Raw genomic sequence first — 16,242 nt, 5'->3', positions numbered from 1 at the left:
TTGTCATGATGTCAAACCACAAGGAGAAAACCTCGCTTGCTTCAACATGTTTGATTCTGAGATGATTCAAGCTTCTGTTCACCTTCTCATTACTTAAATACGTTGCCATGACAACCACAAAGAAAAAGCCCAGCATGTAAGAGGAGAAGAAAGTCTCCATCTTTTCATGTAAGGAACAGAGTCCCTTCAGCTCATTGCTCATTTAAAGGCTCACTGGGCTCGGGTCGAGCATCTGTGATGTTTCCTCCTTTGACTGAAATGTAACTGACAAATATCCTCTATTTAAAAAAATGTCATATTTCCATTTGATGCAGGCTTTTGTTCTTGATATCAAAGCCAATGTCCTCTGGAAATAAAAATCAAAAAAACAACACAGCATTCATTACATGACTTTTTTAATTACTTTTCTTGCGATGACATTTTTAGACAAAGTATCTTTTCACTTTTCTTTACTCAACATTTTTTTCACGAATTTCAATAATATCAAATGAATAATTCTAATGGAGACCACTTTGCAATGGGATCAGCTGTGAAGGTACTGTCTTTAGGAATATTTGGACTGAAACACAGAACCTTCAGTAAGTATTTCTACACTGTCGGGTTCTTTTAATGAAGTTGAATAATACTTCTTCTCCGTATATAATGCATATCGGTAGTTTATGTCTGGCTGGATTTCTCTATTTCTTATGCTCTTCTGTATTTGAGCTGTAAAGAAAAGCGAGGTTCTGAAACATCTCCATAGATCAGAGTGGTAGAACATTGACTTGAGGAGCTCCTTGCTGGAGCAGGAGGAGGCTGTTGGGCCCCCTGGGGGCCACAGCGTGGCATCACAGCTGCAAGCATTGTTTACATCAACTGCAGCTTTTGCATAACTAATTCATGCAGATTTCATCATTAAAATGCTTCCCTGTGACACGGTAACATCTCAGTTTGGGGAGGAGTGAACACTGAAGGTTTATTACAACTAGAATGAACACAGGACCAACTGACTGCACATTTATCACATCTTTTCCTTGTTAAGTTTCTACATCTTTTTGAGTATTTTTCTCCAAGCACAAGCTCTTCACTCCAATCAAACGAAGGTTTAAATACGTTTAAATACATATTTTAGAATCCAGAGTGTAGACTTTCAGAAGTAAAGTCACTGCTTCTACGGATCCCAACTCAACTAAAACATCAAATTGTATAAATACCCAGAGAAAAGATGTGGAACAATTCAATGTTTTTTAACTAATATCACAATGAAAGGCCACTTCAGGTCAGACGTTTCCAGATGAACAGTAAAAACTTTAGTGGTCTTCACCTTTCCTTCTGACATTTATGGACATCCATTTCCTCGTCCTGTCTTACGTCTTTGATTTAAGTAACAAACGCAGCAACAATTTACCAACATCTCCACATCTGGGTTTAAGTAACGCATTGACTATATGGACTATATGTTTGTTCTTTGAAGCTTTGACTCCATCCGGCACCACTTGACCCAATAAGACTCACACAGGCAGCTATTCTTTTTAAAAGGTGTGGTTTTTATTTGATAATACTGAATATTTTGTCCTTTGGCCGGACTTACACAAAGCATCAAACACATGCACAGTCTTCTATTCACACAAGGAACTCTCTACTCCTTTCCCATAAGGTGTAATCTCCCTCACGTTACCCCAGCGCAAGAGGACCTTCTCACCAAGGACAAACAAAATCATTACAGGTATAATGAGAACACTGCCAAAAATCTAATGGAAAAGGAAAGGTTTACTTTTAAATTATGCCTCTAATACTCCATCACATAGATAGTATTTTGTAGATGTAGCTCGAGGTGTATAAAACAGCACTGTAAACTTGGATTGGGTAACTTTGTTTAGCTTTCTATAACGGCGATAAATCTTTAATAACTTCAAGGAGCAGTCAAAGCGAACATTAAGCGTGTAAAGACCTTATTTCTGATGAAATGATTGGTCTGTGAGAATATACTGGCCAATCAGGAAGCTGCTGTTTACAATCAACAGACAATACAAAGACACTGAAATAACATCCAACAAAGCGCTTTTTTTGTTTGTCTTTCACACATAAGATCTGTAAAAAGATTCCTTAAATGGCCTCACACGGTTTTTCTTTGCTTGCAGGTACTATTCTGTGTGTATAGACTAGTACTAGAATACTATGTGTTATGACAAAGAGAGCAAGAATAAAAGCACAAAGTAGGAGAACTCTGCACCAGAGGTGGATCTGTCACATCAGTCTTTACTGGACGCATCCTCAAAAAGTGCAAATCTAGTTCTAATGCAGTAAATGATAATCATCCAGTAACACGTGAATGCATAGGGACTGTACAGCTACATCGTGGGGACAACGAGGATGAACAAGAGGTGAAGGAGGTTGGATTTGGGACGCGTTGGAGCTCAGGAGCAGGTTGGGAGTCAGAGGGCTCGTATAGACTGGTCCAGTGAGGCGACAAATCACCACACGAGTTTCATCCAAAGAAACCAGACGAGATGTTTGTGAAGCAAACAGTTAATTGAGTTTTGGGCCAAACGGTTCCCAGCAGAGAAGAAGAGTTCAGAGAGAGCGAGACAATCATTTAAAGAAAAGGCAACTTGGAATTTGGCTTTGGAATAAAATGGAGAATGAGGTAATAAAAGTAGGAACGCGATGGGTAACGAATGATCAGCTGATCGGGGATCGATTGGTGAGAGCGGGCAGGAAGTGCCCCGTCTCACCCAGAATTTTATTTCCTCCTGAAGCCAGCCTCAGGAGGAAGTGACATCATCACTCGACCAGTCTATGTCTCCTGATGTTACGACAGGCCGCGTGTGAGAACAACCTCGGAGCCTCTTCAAGTAAAGCTGCAATACAAAGAGAGGCTGAAGGTTGTTTCCAGACCGGCAGGTAATTTCACTCACATTACCTTTTATTTTCTAAAATCAAAAATCACTTTGCATGACGTTATCTATAATTTCAATGGAATCGTTTGCATGCGTTTCCCCAGCCGGCGGCGCAGTGGGCGGGGCCACGTGACTACGGGTTGTCGGTGTCCAGGAACTCCTTCTTGGGCGACGCGATGCCGCGGTACCAGGAGCACGAGCCGTCCGACCTCTTGACGCAGGCGTAGTGGTTGGCCTGGCGCCCGTGCACCTGCTTCTCGATCATCAGGTCCGTCCACAGACACTCCTCAGGGGCCGAGATCTCGCAGGGCAGCGTGGGGCAGCGCACAATCTGCAGAGAGACACCCACACTGTGAGGCTAACCTGTTCCCAGAGGAGTCTGGTGGAGCTCCTGCTGCAGCTTCCCCTCCAAAGAACATGTGGACCTTTATTCCAATGAGACATTAAACAAGAGAGAGGAGCTAGAAGTTGTGTTTCTGACAAAAAAGGAGGGTAACTTCAAGAAAAAGGCTCCAGTAGGACATGAATGATCCTCACTTTTTGACATTTTGTCAGAAGAAAAACTCTTGCTGAGAGTTCTCTCCTGGATCGTACCTTGCATTCGCAGCCCATCTCGTAGCGCTGGCTGAGCCCCTTCTTCTGGGTGTTGCTCAAGGAGTCCCAGAGCATGATGTAATCACACAGGGTCACGTGCATGCTCCCGTCGGCCTCGGCTTTGCCTGCAATACATACATACATGTTGACATCTGTGTGACCTGCTGATGTTCCACCGGCACCAGTCAAAACAACAAGATATTTCAACTGGATTTGCAGATCTGCTGAGGTCACCACGTCCTAGTCCTCGCAGACGGGAGCGGCTTCCTCCCACTGGAGGATTTAAAAAGAAGCCCCGGTCTGCAGAAAGTTAACGGTCCCCCTTCCCCACTGCTGGAGTGGGGCTGAGAGATGAAACGCTCGCCTCAGCAGTTCCTCTTCCTACAAATGTGTAATTAGGGCCGCATTTGCGGCTGCACTTCTGTCTGCGATGGGGAAACCAGAGCACGCATGACATCATCACTTTGCTGCTTTCAGTCACAATACCAGCCGCCTTAAACATTCTGTCTCTGGTGGAGAGCTGGATTGGGTTTTTACAGCAAATGAACCTAGCAGCGTGCTCAAAGCGCTTTAGTCACCCTCCTGTGACCTCGTAAGAGGGTCACCAAGTCATCCAACTACAAGAGGCTGTTATCGTGTAGAGCATTTTATTCTCATTTCATGATCCCGTTGAGCATCGAGATGTAGACGACGTTCTCTCTCAGGAGAACGTACGCAGCAGACAAGGTGGCTCCGTGTCTCCAGGCTTCAGTCAGCAGCAGATCATTACCCATAATAACAGACACACGCCTCGTCCCACACCCTGAACGGACGGTTTAGTCTTCATCCAACCTCACGGCTGGAGTTGATATCTGTTTCCTGTTTCAACATTTCAGTTTTGTCTCGAGGCCAAAGCTCAGAAAGCTACACACCTGAGATCAGGTACTCCTTCTTGCCGTCGACATCCAGCGTGACGCCACAGACAGCAGACATGGGAGCAGTGAAGACCGCCTCCATGTCCCGGGTGGGCCCCTTGAACATCTGGATCAAAACCACAGGTCAAAAGGTCAAAATACGAGGAGGCGTCGGGTGGATCCTCCTGGTCAGTGGGGGGGGGGGTCTTACCTTGATCTGTTTGATCTCATACTGGATCCTCTTGATGGGGTTCCCGTAGACATCATTCCCAGAATTCACCTCTCTCACTCCCACCACCTTTGCTCGGATCACTGTTGGAGAAACAGCAGGACGCGGCGTAAGATTTCACAGCCTCACATGACCCCCCCATCAAAAAAAAGAGGTTTGCTGGTTTTTGGTCTACAAAATATTCAGAATGGGTCCCAAGGTGTCGTCTTATTACTACTACTGACAAAGAAAATCTGTTTGGTCAAAGGTCAAAGAGAGAAAAGCAGCATATTGTCAAATTGAAGAACAATTTAGCTTTAAATGTTCTTCACATCGAAGGCCAAGAGAGAAAAGGTCAGTCCCACAGCGTCCCAACCAAGGGATCCCATTAGGTCCAAAACCACATGAGACACATCAACTGACGTCACCAAGCGTCCTGCTTCCAACGAGGAGCAGAATGAACAAATAGGAGTAGACCTTTATGGTCAACATGCAGAGACAGAGAGACACAGAGACACAGAGACAGAGAGACACAGAGACAGAGAGACACAGAGACACAGAGACACAGAGACACAGAGACAGAGACACAGAGAGACACAGAGACAGAGAGACACAGAGACAGAGAGACACAGAGACACAGAGACACAGAGACAGAGAGACACAGAGACAGACACAGAGACACAGAGACAGACACAGACACACAGACACAGACACAGAGACACAGAGACACAGAGACAGAGAGACAGAGACACAGAGACACAGACACAGACACAGAGACAGAGACACAGAGACAGACACAGAGACACAGACACAGAGACACAGAGACACAGACAGACACAGAGACACAGACAGACACAGACACAGAGACACAGAGACACAGAGACAGAGAGACAGAGACACAGAGACACAGACACAGAGACAGAGAGACAGAGACACAGAGACACAGAGACACAGACACAGAGACACAGAGACACAGACAGACACAGACACAGAGACAGAGAGACAGAGAGACATGTTTCTCACCACGTGTGCAGCTTAATGTGTTTTAATGGACGACATTAAACCACATTAAGCTGCAACACTTTGGGTGCATTTATTCAGAGTGGAAAAAATGAGCAATCGAGACAAAACTAAAGTAAAAAAAGAACAGTAGACAAGTACACACACACACACACACACACACACGTCTCTCGGTTCTTCTGCTCCTTGTGTGCAATGCTTTCCTTCACATGTAACTATGACGACTCTTATTACACATTTTTCCGGAGGAAGGGGAGGTTTATTTCTGTCCAGTTTTATTTCTACAATGACATGAAACGATGGTTTGTGAGGAACAATCCACCCACAGCGTGACGTGCACACTGAAGGTGGAGGTGGTCTCCAGTGAAGAAGCATCGGCCTTCGACCTTTTAGCACTGGCCAGAGACACCTTTAAGCATGATGAGGTGATGCAGAGTTCTGCTTAAAGCTGGTCATGTGACTGAGGGTGTATGAAACGTGTCGGCTTTAAAATCTACGAAAACAAACTGCAGATCTTCTTTGATTCTTGCAATTCATCAACATCCTTCACAGCAGCATCAGGAAGAACGAATCCACACACACACACACACACACACACACTACGCAATGTTTTCCATGCAAACCCTGCTGGAAACACACCACATCCTAAGTGCCCCCCCCATTCAATCCCACCACATCCCTGATGTGGTTGGTCCAGACGTTCTTCTGTCAAACCGGTCCTTCACCAGATACAAAGCCTCCACCGGCCTCGTGACCTCTGAACCCATCAAACGCTCTGGATTGTTGGATCAACGCATCACAAGGGAATCATTTTACTGACCAAAGTTGGGTCTAAAACTTGTGTGATGGATGCAGTCTAAATGTTTCACTACGTTTACCAGCCTCAGTCTGCTGAGCTTTTTCTACTAAAAGCTGCTCCTTCAAATGTCAACTATAATGCAGCTTAAGTTTGCTGCCAACAGATTTATATGAGGAGAGGATGCTGGTCTCTGCACGTGTGTGTATATGTGTGTGTGTGTGTGTGTGTGTGTGTGTGTGTCGATGCCATATTCCCCAAAACAAATACCAAGATCCTTAGCCCACATAACGGTTTGTTGTTGCCTACGTGCACGTTGTGGGCAACCACACAACCCGCTGTACTCCTCCTCAGCTCCACCCCAAAACCGCCAACGCACAACCACCATTGTGTGTCACATCCCTCGCTGTGTTGACTCATCCTCGCTTTAAAGACAACATGAGCACACGGAACAGAAATACACGCCGCCATCAGAAGTTACTCTTTAGCAGCGTCTCTCCCACAAGAGAATCAAAGGTGGAAGTCATCATATTCTGGACCGTGGCTTTTATGTCATCTGTAAGTAGTGTGTGTGTGTGTGTGTGTGTGTGTGTGGAAAACCCCAGCAGCATTCCTGTAATTCCTCCCAGCACCACTCCTCACAGGAAGAAACTGGGAATAAAATAATAAGAGGAAAGCTTGCGGTGTGGTTTGACCCCTCCCCCCCCCGCCCCGCCCCCCTCCTATAAAAAAACAAAACAAAAGAGATGCCTTCACATTCTCCATCCCCGTCCTCCTCCCTGCGCTTTCCCTCCTCGTCTCTTCTCTTGTGCCACGTTGCCGCCGCTCGGTTCCGGAGCAGCTGAGAGGTGAACACACACACGCACGCACACGCGCACACACGCGCACACACAAGGCATCGTGCACGGCGTAGGTGACAGTGACGTCAACTGAAATTTGACAATTAAATCTAGAGCCATCCAGCTGATATAACGACACGTTAACAGGTGCGCGTTTAACTCCTTGTGGGACGTTAACGTGTATCTTTAGGAGCGTGCGTGCGTGCGCGTGCGTGTGTGTCATTTTTATTGTGTGCTTCCCATTTGGCGACTTGATGCATCGATGTTAACGTGACATGACAATGAAGTGCGTGCGTGTGATAGTGAGCGACCTGGAGGCCTCTCGGTAGCTGCGCAGGAGCCCGTTGCGTCATCACGGGACAGGTAAACAACAACAAACACAACAACAGCAGCAGCAGCGGCGGCGGTCCAGTTCTGTGACGTCACTCACCCACGTCGGCGTTGCAGAACGCCTGCTGCGGGTGAACCGGAGCGCAGCTGCACGCCTCCGCGAGCTCCTCCGCGCGCCACAGCAGCAGCAGCGCGAGCGCGCACAGGACGCCGTTAACGGAAAACGGCATTGTTGTTTTTCTTAATGAAACACCGATCGCGAAGTTTGGTCCTTCTGGGCCTCTTCGTTCGGTCCAGCTGCGCAGCTCCTGGTTTTCTCGTTTGACAGAAACCGGGTCGACAGAACGAGCGCGACACCGGGGGTCCGCGCGCGCAGCTCCGGTTTAACGGGTGTTTCTGAGGCTTCACTCAAGTCCGCAGCTGTCTGTCTTCAGGGAGGCTTTGATTTCTGGGATCGAGGCGCTTTTATAAAGCGGAACGTCGCAGCTCCTCCTCCCGGCGGTACCGACCCGGCCGGGGGGGGGCGCTGCCTCCACCCGCCCTTTAGTTTACGCTCACACACTTCTACATACAGAAATACTACATTTCATTTAATTATAAGGTGTATATATAGAGACGGTTTGATCGTTTGTTTTAATTTTAATTAAACTAATGAAATAATGCTTTCACTGTCATGTAGATTTACTTCATTTTGTCTGTAGTGGATTTTTTTTAATATTTTTTTTTAGTAAGCTACTCTGTTGTAGAACATTTTAGTATTTCTATATGATGCCACGTTGCACTCCTCAAGGTTTACTGTTGTACTCTGAATTATTTCGCAAATTGTCCAATATTTCATAATAAATACATAATTTAAATGTAACGGAGTATTTTTGCACCACTTCCTCATTTCATTGAAGACAACCAAAAATGTACCAATTTGTTCATGCATATGATGCTTATGTTGCCTACATCTCACCACATCACATACAGTTTAGTAAAAAAGAAAAACTACATTCAACATTCCAAATACTTGTGGTTTTATTCCAGCTTCCACTGATGACTGTGTGACACACATGAACCTCTCTAATAAAGAGGGCAGGATCCTCGACTTCTCAATCGCACAAAACTTGCATAGAAGGATTTTTCTGCTTTAAAGGATTACAGCAGTGTAGTTTCTCCCTTTGACAAAGGCACAGATTGTAAACAGAAAGCCAACCAAAGAGTCACGAAGGACAAACTTACGGAGGTACTTTCCAGAGAGGCGACGCTACAGAGGTGTCGGTTTAATGGATTAACATGGTTCAAACCGACTAAATGGATAAGAAATAAGGGGCCTGGCTGATCTCGGAATAATTAGAAAATGAAGAATTGTTACGCAACCACATCTTTATTTGATCCAGCGTGGCGAGCGGCCTCAGAGGCCTTTGTTGAAGTAGACGCGTTGTACAGCGTCTCCATAGCGAGACACGATGGAGTCTCTCAGCTGGGGCTCCAGCTTGGACACGTCCATCGAGCTGATGGGACGATGCAGAGAAAAGAGAAGAAACCATTCAATAATCATTCATAACTCCTAGTCCTCACGCTACATGATCAACAGGGGAAAGAATAGAAAGAGGTTGGATACCATCTCTGAGGGAACAGGGAGCAGGCAGCCGGCACCATGAAGACCAAACTTTAGAAAAGAGAAAACAAAGTCATTTTTATCCCGATAAACCCGGTGAGCTCATTAAAACGTGCCGTTGGCCTCTTCACTTACAACCCTCCCACCAACAGGACCTGAAGGGGCCCGTGGAGAACCGTGATTCTCTGTGGAAGGACACAACGGGTTTGATGACGCAGCACATTTGATGAAGGTTGTTGATGAAGGTAATCAAGGACCAACCTGCATGAACTTGTATTTTTCCATCCTCTGCATGATGATGGGCAGGATGACTGATAGAAGAGAAGATGGAGGTTAGGGGGGGGGGGGCACAGGGTAACTCTCTATAGTACGAGGCTTCTCTGCGTACTCATGCCTGGTGCAGCCATCGTGATCCGAGAGACGACCACCTGCGTGATGCCTTTCACCGCTGCTCTCTGCACAAACACCGTTTAAAGACACGTTATGAGCCGTGAAGGAAAACCGCCGAGTTCATTTGTAAATGAACCAATGAAGACGTTACCGTGGAGTGGCCCAGTTTGTTGCCATTCTCGTCCGTGACTGCAATACCGTTCAGAATTTCCCTGAAAATACAGAAAGTGGAAGTGAGTGTAAAATGCTGTACAGTAATTTAACGGTTGTTTCACGTGGTGAGACAGAAAGTTGGCGTCCACATGAGCTCTAGAACCGTCTGGAGAAGCTTACTGTTGTCTCATCATGGGGACGTTGACGCAGTTTGCAGAGGCCACGGCTGCAAACGGGACCCAGCGAGCCACGAGAGGAGGAGCTTTCTGCAGGACACAAGACACCGAGTCTGACTTTACCATCGTCACACTTACTGCACGTGATGGACCTGAAACATCTCAAACATCTAAATCCAGAGGGGCGAGGAGGATTCAACAAGGGAGGAAATAAAAGCAGGTTTTAGAAAGCTCCATTCAAATTGGTCCCACTTTTAGGGACTTTTGAGTGAAAATGTCATTTAAACTTCATCCTAATTGCTCCCAGCTCTAGATTTTCCATCATGTTGGAAGTTTCCAGGAGATGGCGTTAGACGCCCTGCAAGAGGAGAGCAGTGAAATGTAATAAAAGTGTGTGCAGATGCAGATGTTAAAACACGCTACGTCTGCAGAAATCCATACAGACCTATTTATTTATTTATGATGAAAATGCAGATGCATCCTGATGTTAATGAGGACAATGAGGGCACATGGAGAGATACGCCTGGTGGGTAAAGACAGTCACTTTGCATAATATAGAAGGTCTCAGGATAAATACATACATGCAGAAAAACTACTGCATTTCAAGGGAAACATCCAAGTATTCACAATGTGTGTAATGTGTGTAATGTATGTGTGTGTGTGTGTATGTGCATGTGTGTGTGTGCGTGCACCTTTGTGTAGAGGTTGAGTCCCACTGCGGTTGCCAACGCGGTGCTGGTCGCGGTGACGTAGGCCACCCCAATCTGCCTGAGAGAGACGGCAGGAGGGGTCCACGGTGTAAAGGTCAACAGGGGAAACATTTTGACGACATTAAGCAGGAACACTTTTATTTTCTCAGGCTGCACCATTGAATTAAAAGACAAAGCTGTTGCGCTTTGAAGTCTTGAACAATGGACCCGTCCTCCTCACAGAGAATACATGAAAACATTCCCCATCAACTTCACCACGGAGCAAAAGGGTGTTTGTGCCCAGCAGGGTCCTGATCAATAGTAATCACATTCCTGCTATTGATGTGGTTTTATATAAAGTTTTCATTGTTTCCTCTTTTTCTAAAAGTGAAAAAAGACTTAACATAGCCTTATATATGATATATTAATTATATATATATATATTATTAATATATTATTAGGCTTAATTGCTGTGTTTTGTGATGAAACCAACTTACTTTGACTAAAAGAGATGATGTGAAAGTGCTTTAATAACAGAATGAGCTGCCACGGCCTTAACGTGAAGCTTCCACCAGCTGGTCCTAACGAGGTCTGAGACCTCCTTACTTGGGGGTGATGGGGGAGGCGGCGTTACGGTTCGTGTAGTTGACCAAAGCGTTGAAGGACTGATTCACCCACTGCCAGAACACCACAGCAGGCACTGTTCTAGAAAACAGACAGTTATGAGAAGCTTCCCCCTGTGAAACCAGTGGGACAATGCGGCCCCCCCAGCTGCCCCCCCAGCTGGCCCCCGCGCTACCTGTAGAACTGCAGCATGAAGCCGGTGATGGCCATGCCTCCGGGCACCTGGAAGGACATGCGGCCGATGAGGTTCATGCGGTCCCCGGTGTCGGGGTGGAAGGCCGAGTCGTACAGCTTCTTGGCGTAGTGGAGCTGCTCCTCGGTGGTGCCGGGAGGGACGGAGCCCCCCCTGAACGCGTGCAAGGAGCAGTTAGAAGAGAAATTACAAAACTCCAGATAGAAAAAGGGAATATACTACTACTAGTGTACTTGTGTCAGATTTACCTGCATTGTGCTACTAAAGCTTTGGCCTCATCCAGGCGCGAGTCGGGCAGCACCACGGTTCTCCAGTCCGTGACGTTGAAGAAGTGATTGAGTCGGCCCATGAACGTCGACTGATCCCATCGCGGCGCGTCGACGTCGAATGACCTCGAATCCATCGTGGTTCCTAAAATCAGCCCCCACTTAATGCATTAAGAAGAAAAGTCAAAGTGTTCTAGTTTCCTCTGCAGCTTTGGTCCAAACCTGCACAAAAACAACACAATGGATGAAAAATGCGTTGATGAAAGAAGGAGAGACCAGCTTGGCTGCAACTGCAGAGAAACATCAGTAGTTAATCAATAGATGTTATGGATCATTATGTCAAACTAGACAGTCCTGGTTTAAGCTGATACAACATTAACAAATGTTTAAATCAGAGAAGGTCAGACTATTTCTCCTTGTGTGTTTGATAATGAATGGTTTACAGTATTTTTTTAGCAAAAATGCTCCACATTTAAATCTTAGAGGACCATAAAATATATTTAGGGTTTGTAGTTTATTACAAACAACAACAATGTGAATTGTAGAAGAAGCCTAAAGTTCTGTTTGAACAACATCGCCAAAACAACCCTGAACAAACAAACTCTTCCATCAGAAATCATTGACCACCTCCTGGTAGATGAACCAGAACCTGTCCACACGTCCCACCCTCACATAGCACTTATTTAGTGTTATTTACTACTGTAAAGAACAATTACATTATATTTACAACTAGTTGTTTTTGTGATTGGTTGCAAATACTGAAAAATGCACACAACAATTTCCCAGAGCTGAAAACTGCAAAGTTTCTTGGTTTTGTCCATCCAACATTTTTAAATTAGATGTATTTTGTTTGTTGGACGTTTATTAAATGTATTTTTTGGGCAGGAAAGCCATGATCAAGGATCACTGTCTGCTACATGATGGTTAGGTTTAAGTCCAGAGGAAGTGGATCTGAAGGCCGCTGCGTTATCATCACCTACATTTACTAAAAGCACCAAATGACACCCCCTGAAATACAACTGTTCAAAGGCTCCACGGAGACCTTCGTCCAACTGCAGTAGAAACGTGTCAGAAGGAGCTTTGTGTGATGCAACTCTCAACCGGAGCTACCGGCCGATTCTGCAGGAAGCAATAAAGCAATAAAACACGCACCGAGATCTGCGAATCTTTCAGTGTACACGGAATAACGTTAACGTACCTCTGGGAGACCCCCCCTCGACCCTTTTCCCCGGAGCGAGCTGTCAGGGAATCAAACGTGCTCTTGTAGAACAGCGAGGACGTGTGCATGAAGAACACCGTCCTCCAATCACGGGCCGGGCCGCTGCCCACGTGACACCACTACCGGAGGGTTAATTTACGGGTTTGCTGATTAAAACAGAAAAAATGCTCGAAACAGCTGTAGCTTCTCCGGGCACTGCATATGTTTAGCAGTTAGCAGTTAGCATTTAGCAGGAAGCTCACGGAACTCCCTCCATATGTAGGCTGCTGTCGCAGTTTTTTACGTAACTGTACGTCTGACGTCACACCCCTTAGTAACCCTCGGCGGCGTCTCCAGGAGAGAAGGCAACAAGATGGTGAGTTTAATTCTGTCGTAGTAATTAGCTATTAACTGTTAATACATCGCTGAATATGAACCTATTTCACATTAGGAAAACGATCATTTGAAAACATTTGGGATTTTTCGCTACTCGCCGAGGAAAAGCTTAAAGCTGCCTTGTGGCATCGTTCGGTTATCAGGGGAGATTAGCTTAGCACGTTAGCTGCCGTTAGCTCCTGTTTGCGTGCCGATAACTAGCCTGAAAAGGCCTAGCGTCCGAGTACGTGAGCAGCCCACGACGTTCAGCGAACCCAAAGAAGTTGACGTGACTAAACTACTTACGGGTCACCACGTCGTGGGGCCGTTAGCGGAGTGTTTGCACATCTTCATAAGCGGGGCCCGTATGAGAGGAAGCCGGGGGGGTGAAGGGATGAAGGGATGAAGGGATGAGTCTCCCTCCGCCACAGCAACATCGCGCTTTTCACTGTGTTGGTTCCTGCAGGGATTGCTGTCCATCCTGCGGAAGCTAAAGAGCACACCGGACCAGGAGGTTAGGATTCTGCTGCTGGGGTTGGACAACGGTGGGAAGACCACTTTGCTCAAACAGCTGGCATCTGAGGACATCAGCCACATCACCCCCACGCAGGTACACAGGGCGGTTCTGTTACGAGATGATGAGACCGAACAGAACCACGTCCCCCTCCGACCCGTTGCTTTATGTTTTGTTCTGTACCAGGGATTCAACATAAAGAGCGTCCAGTCTCAGGGTTTCAAACTCAATGTTTGGGACATTGGAGGCCAGCGGAAGATCAGGCCGTACTGGAGAAACTACTTTGAAAACACTGATGTTCTGGTAAGAGATTTGGATCTGTTTATCTGGGAGAAGTCCCTGTTGTCACACTGAGGACCTGCTGCACATGCTAACAGGAAACTTCCATTGCTTTCAGATTTATGTCATTGACAGTGCTGACAGGAAGAGATTTGAGGAGACGGGTCAGGTAAAAACCAGAAATGTAACATATTGTTTTTAAGTCTTATATTGAAAGTATTGTAAGTTAACTATTAAATAAACCAAAATATTCAAGGTTTTACTTCTTCCTATGAAGTTGTTCTAATAGCACGGCCATTGGTGTGTGTGCTTGTTGGCAGGAGCTGGCCGAGTTGTTGGATGAGGAGAAGTTGAGCGGCGTTCCTGTGCTGATCTTTGCAAACAAGCAGGACCTGCTGACGGCGGCCCCCGCCTCCGAGATCGCAGAGGGTCTCAATCTGCACACCATCCGGGATCGCATGTGGCAGATCCAGTCCTGCTCCGCCCTCACAGGTGAAGGGATTCAGGTGAGCGTCCGGGTGGAGCTTGAATTGTTTTTAGCTTTCATCTTCTGAGGTTTGTTTTCTTCTTCTCACCACGCTGCTCTATTCTCAACCCCCATTCAGGAGGGCATGAACTGGGTGTGTAAGAGCGTCAACTCCAAGAAAAAATAGCTTTGCTTCTCTGGAGGAACAACAAGGAGCGCAGCATCATCATCATCATCATCAGCAGCAGCAGCAGCATCATCATCATCATCAGCAGCAGCAGCAGCAGCACACACATTGCACCCTACTGAGCCTTAGTCCCATGGGATGTACCTGTGAATGTAAACACACGACTAATCAACAAGGACCTGGAGTTTTTAACTGTCTGCACTAATCTCAGCACATCTTCCTGCACTGGCCCCCACACAGAGGGGGGGCGGTTCGTCTTCAAAGGGAACCCATGCCAGGATCTCTCCCTCCTCCCCCCTGACTCCCCACGTCACCTTTACAGTCACAACCAAAGCCAGAGGCCATCCACGGCCTGTTGCCCCCTCAGCCATTAAACCAACCCCCCCCCTCTGCCCCCTCCCCATTCTATTCATCCAGGTTGTGCTGTTTGCTTTATATCACGATGGCTCTGTTTGAAGTGAGGTATATTTTTGTAATCGTGTTATTTATGGTGAAGTAGAGCGTAGATGTGTGTGAGACCTAAAAGATGTTGGACAAACAATTCCAACTCTTCCCACTAAAGAACAATACTGTACATGTTAATATGTATAAAATGAGATGAAATGCTTTAGAGGAACTACATTTTTGGATCAAGTGTAAATAGCTCGTCCCTTTGGTTGTATGTCATGTTACGCACATGTTATAGAGTATTTGTTACCCTGCTGTACTTTGTAGTCTATAACCTTTGCATATCTAACACATGCAGATTTGTAACCACGCTTTACGTGGACGTACGTCCCAGGTCTTTGTCTTCTCTGGGTTTGTGGAGGGATTCACTCGTTTTGCTTTTGATATTCTTGAATGTAATCTGTCCAGAATTAAAGGTACTGTATGGAAATAAAATGACAATAAATTCTGAAATCGTCGAGTTGCGTTCCAGGCTCTCGTGGTCAAAGGCGGCGCAGCAGGTGAAGTCAGCTGTTGATGACAGCCATGGAGCTCGGGGGGGAGAGGCCTCTGTGGGGGGCAGCAGGCTGAAGCGCATTAATTAGAGGGAGGAAACGTACTGGAAGGCGTGTAGCGCTGTGACGTCATGCTCCAGGTTGAATAAAGAACGAATGTTGCATTTGAAACATTCTAACCATCAAGCCTTCAGGTACTGGACATCATTCAAAATGAAACACCTTTTGGATTAAATTGCTCTCAACTTGTGAGAGTAGACTTTTAAGACGTCTAAAGGTTTGACTGCGTTTTGTTCACCTTTACAGTTACAATGAATTATTTCACTGCCTCAGGAGACATTCATAGCTAAAGTTTAATGGTTGTCAAGGGCAGCAGTCTACAAAGTATGAAATGCATCGTGTCCACTGTGTGAATAAGATGAAGTTACAGTACTTTTGATTTGATTGTGGTTAGTTTGACTTTAGAGAACATGTGAGCGTATAATATGAAGCGTTGTCATAGATTAGAGACACGTGCATTTCATGCAGCTGATTAGAATAATAAGTCAGAACTGAAAGATCCCTGAAGTCCTAAAAAGTACTAGATGTTTATCCTGCAAATTGGATGCAAAGCAGTGAATGTTTTGAGG

General features: G+C 45.9%; 3 protein-coding genes across 4 annotated transcripts; 1 reads left to right on the top strand and 2 right to left on the bottom strand.

The window, feature by feature from the left end:
• Positions 1–1,505: 1,505 nt before the first annotated feature.
• On the bottom strand, positions 1,506–8,055 carry timp2a (TIMP metallopeptidase inhibitor 2a). The gene is made up of 5 exons (XM_037464391.2): positions 7,660–8,055; positions 4,578–4,678; positions 4,385–4,493; positions 3,474–3,598; positions 1,506–3,210 (listed from the first exon to the last, which is right to left on the bottom strand). The coding sequence occupies exons 1-5, from the start codon at positions 7,787–7,789 to the stop codon at positions 3,013–3,015; spliced, it is 663 nt and encodes a 220-aa protein (XP_037320288.1). The 5' UTR covers positions 7,790–8,055; the 3' UTR covers positions 1,506–3,012.
• A 499-nt stretch (positions 8,056–8,554) lies between these two features.
• sfxn2 (sideroflexin 2) lies at positions 8,555–13,089 on the bottom strand. 2 transcript variants are annotated; one of them, XM_037464388.2, is made up of 12 exons: positions 12,852–13,089; positions 11,636–11,875; positions 11,370–11,540; positions 11,177–11,275; positions 10,574–10,649; positions 9,886–9,971; positions 9,704–9,764; positions 9,551–9,617; positions 9,424–9,473; positions 9,298–9,347; positions 9,166–9,213; positions 8,555–9,055 (listed from the first exon to the last, which is right to left on the bottom strand). In XM_037464388.2, the coding sequence occupies exons 2-12, from the start codon at positions 11,788–11,790 to the stop codon at positions 8,956–8,958; spliced, it is 963 nt and encodes a 320-aa protein (XP_037320285.2). In that variant the 5' UTR covers positions 11,791–11,875; positions 12,852–13,089; the 3' UTR covers positions 8,555–8,955. The 2 variants fall into 2 exon arrangements, with proteins under 2 accessions (XP_037320285.2, XP_037320286.2); XM_037464389.2 differs by having other exon boundaries at positions 11,636–11,798.
• A 9-nt stretch (positions 13,090–13,098) lies between these two features.
• arl3b (ADP ribosylation factor like GTPase 3b) lies at positions 13,099–15,577 on the top strand. The gene is made up of 6 exons (XM_037464392.2): positions 13,099–13,227; positions 13,693–13,836; positions 13,927–14,043; positions 14,138–14,188; positions 14,340–14,525; positions 14,625–15,577. Exons 1-6 carry the CDS (start codon positions 13,225–13,227, stop codon positions 14,670–14,672), a joined length of 549 nt encoding a protein of 182 aa, XP_037320289.1. The 5' UTR covers positions 13,099–13,224; the 3' UTR covers positions 14,673–15,577.
• Positions 15,578–16,242: the final 665 nt, after the last annotated feature.

This window comes from Pungitius pungitius, chromosome 21, assembly GCF_949316345.1.
Source record: "Pungitius pungitius chromosome 21, fPunPun2.1, whole genome shotgun sequence".
In the NCBI taxonomy this organism is placed as follows: Eukaryota; Metazoa; Chordata; class Actinopteri; order Perciformes; family Gasterosteidae; genus Pungitius; species Pungitius pungitius.
The sequence above is the reverse complement of the archived record's forward strand: the minus strand, read 5'-3'. Positions and strand labels throughout refer to the sequence as shown.

Excerpts from the sequence above, each read along its gene's own strand:
- arl3b (XM_037464392.2), top strand. Across the intron at positions 13,837-13,926 it reads GCCACATCACCCCCACGCAG|GGATTCAACATAAAGAGCGT; the intron begins GTACACAGGGCG and ends GTTCTGTACCAG. Across the intron at positions 14,044-14,137 it reads TTGAAAACACTGATGTTCTG|ATTTATGTCATTGACAGTGC; the intron begins GTAAGAGATTTG and ends CATTGCTTTCAG.
- timp2a (XM_037464391.2), bottom strand. The coding sequence starts at position 7,789 with ATGCCGTTTTCCGTTAACGGCGTCCTGTGCGCGCTCGCGCTGCTGCTG. Across the intron at positions 4,494-4,577 it reads ATGAGATCAAACAGATCAAG|ATGTTCAAGGGGCCCACCCG; the intron begins GTAAGACCCCCC and ends GTTTTGATCCAG. Across the intron at positions 3,599-4,384 it reads GAAGGAGTACCTGATCTCAG|GCAAAGCCGAGGCCGACGGG; the intron begins GTGTGTAGCTTT and ends TATGTATTGCAG.
- sfxn2 (XM_037464388.2), bottom strand. The coding sequence starts at position 11,790 with ATGGATTCGAGGTCATTCGACGTCGACGCGCCGCGATGGGATCAGTCG. Across the intron at positions 11,276-11,369 it reads TTCATGCTGCAGTTCTACAG|AACAGTGCCTGCTGTGGTGT; the intron begins GTAGCGCGGGGG and ends TCTGTTTTCTAG. Across the intron at positions 9,214-9,297 it reads GTCCTGTTGGTGGGAGGGTT|TTTGGTCTTCATGGTGCCGG; the intron begins GTAAGTGAAGAG and ends TCTTTTCTAAAG.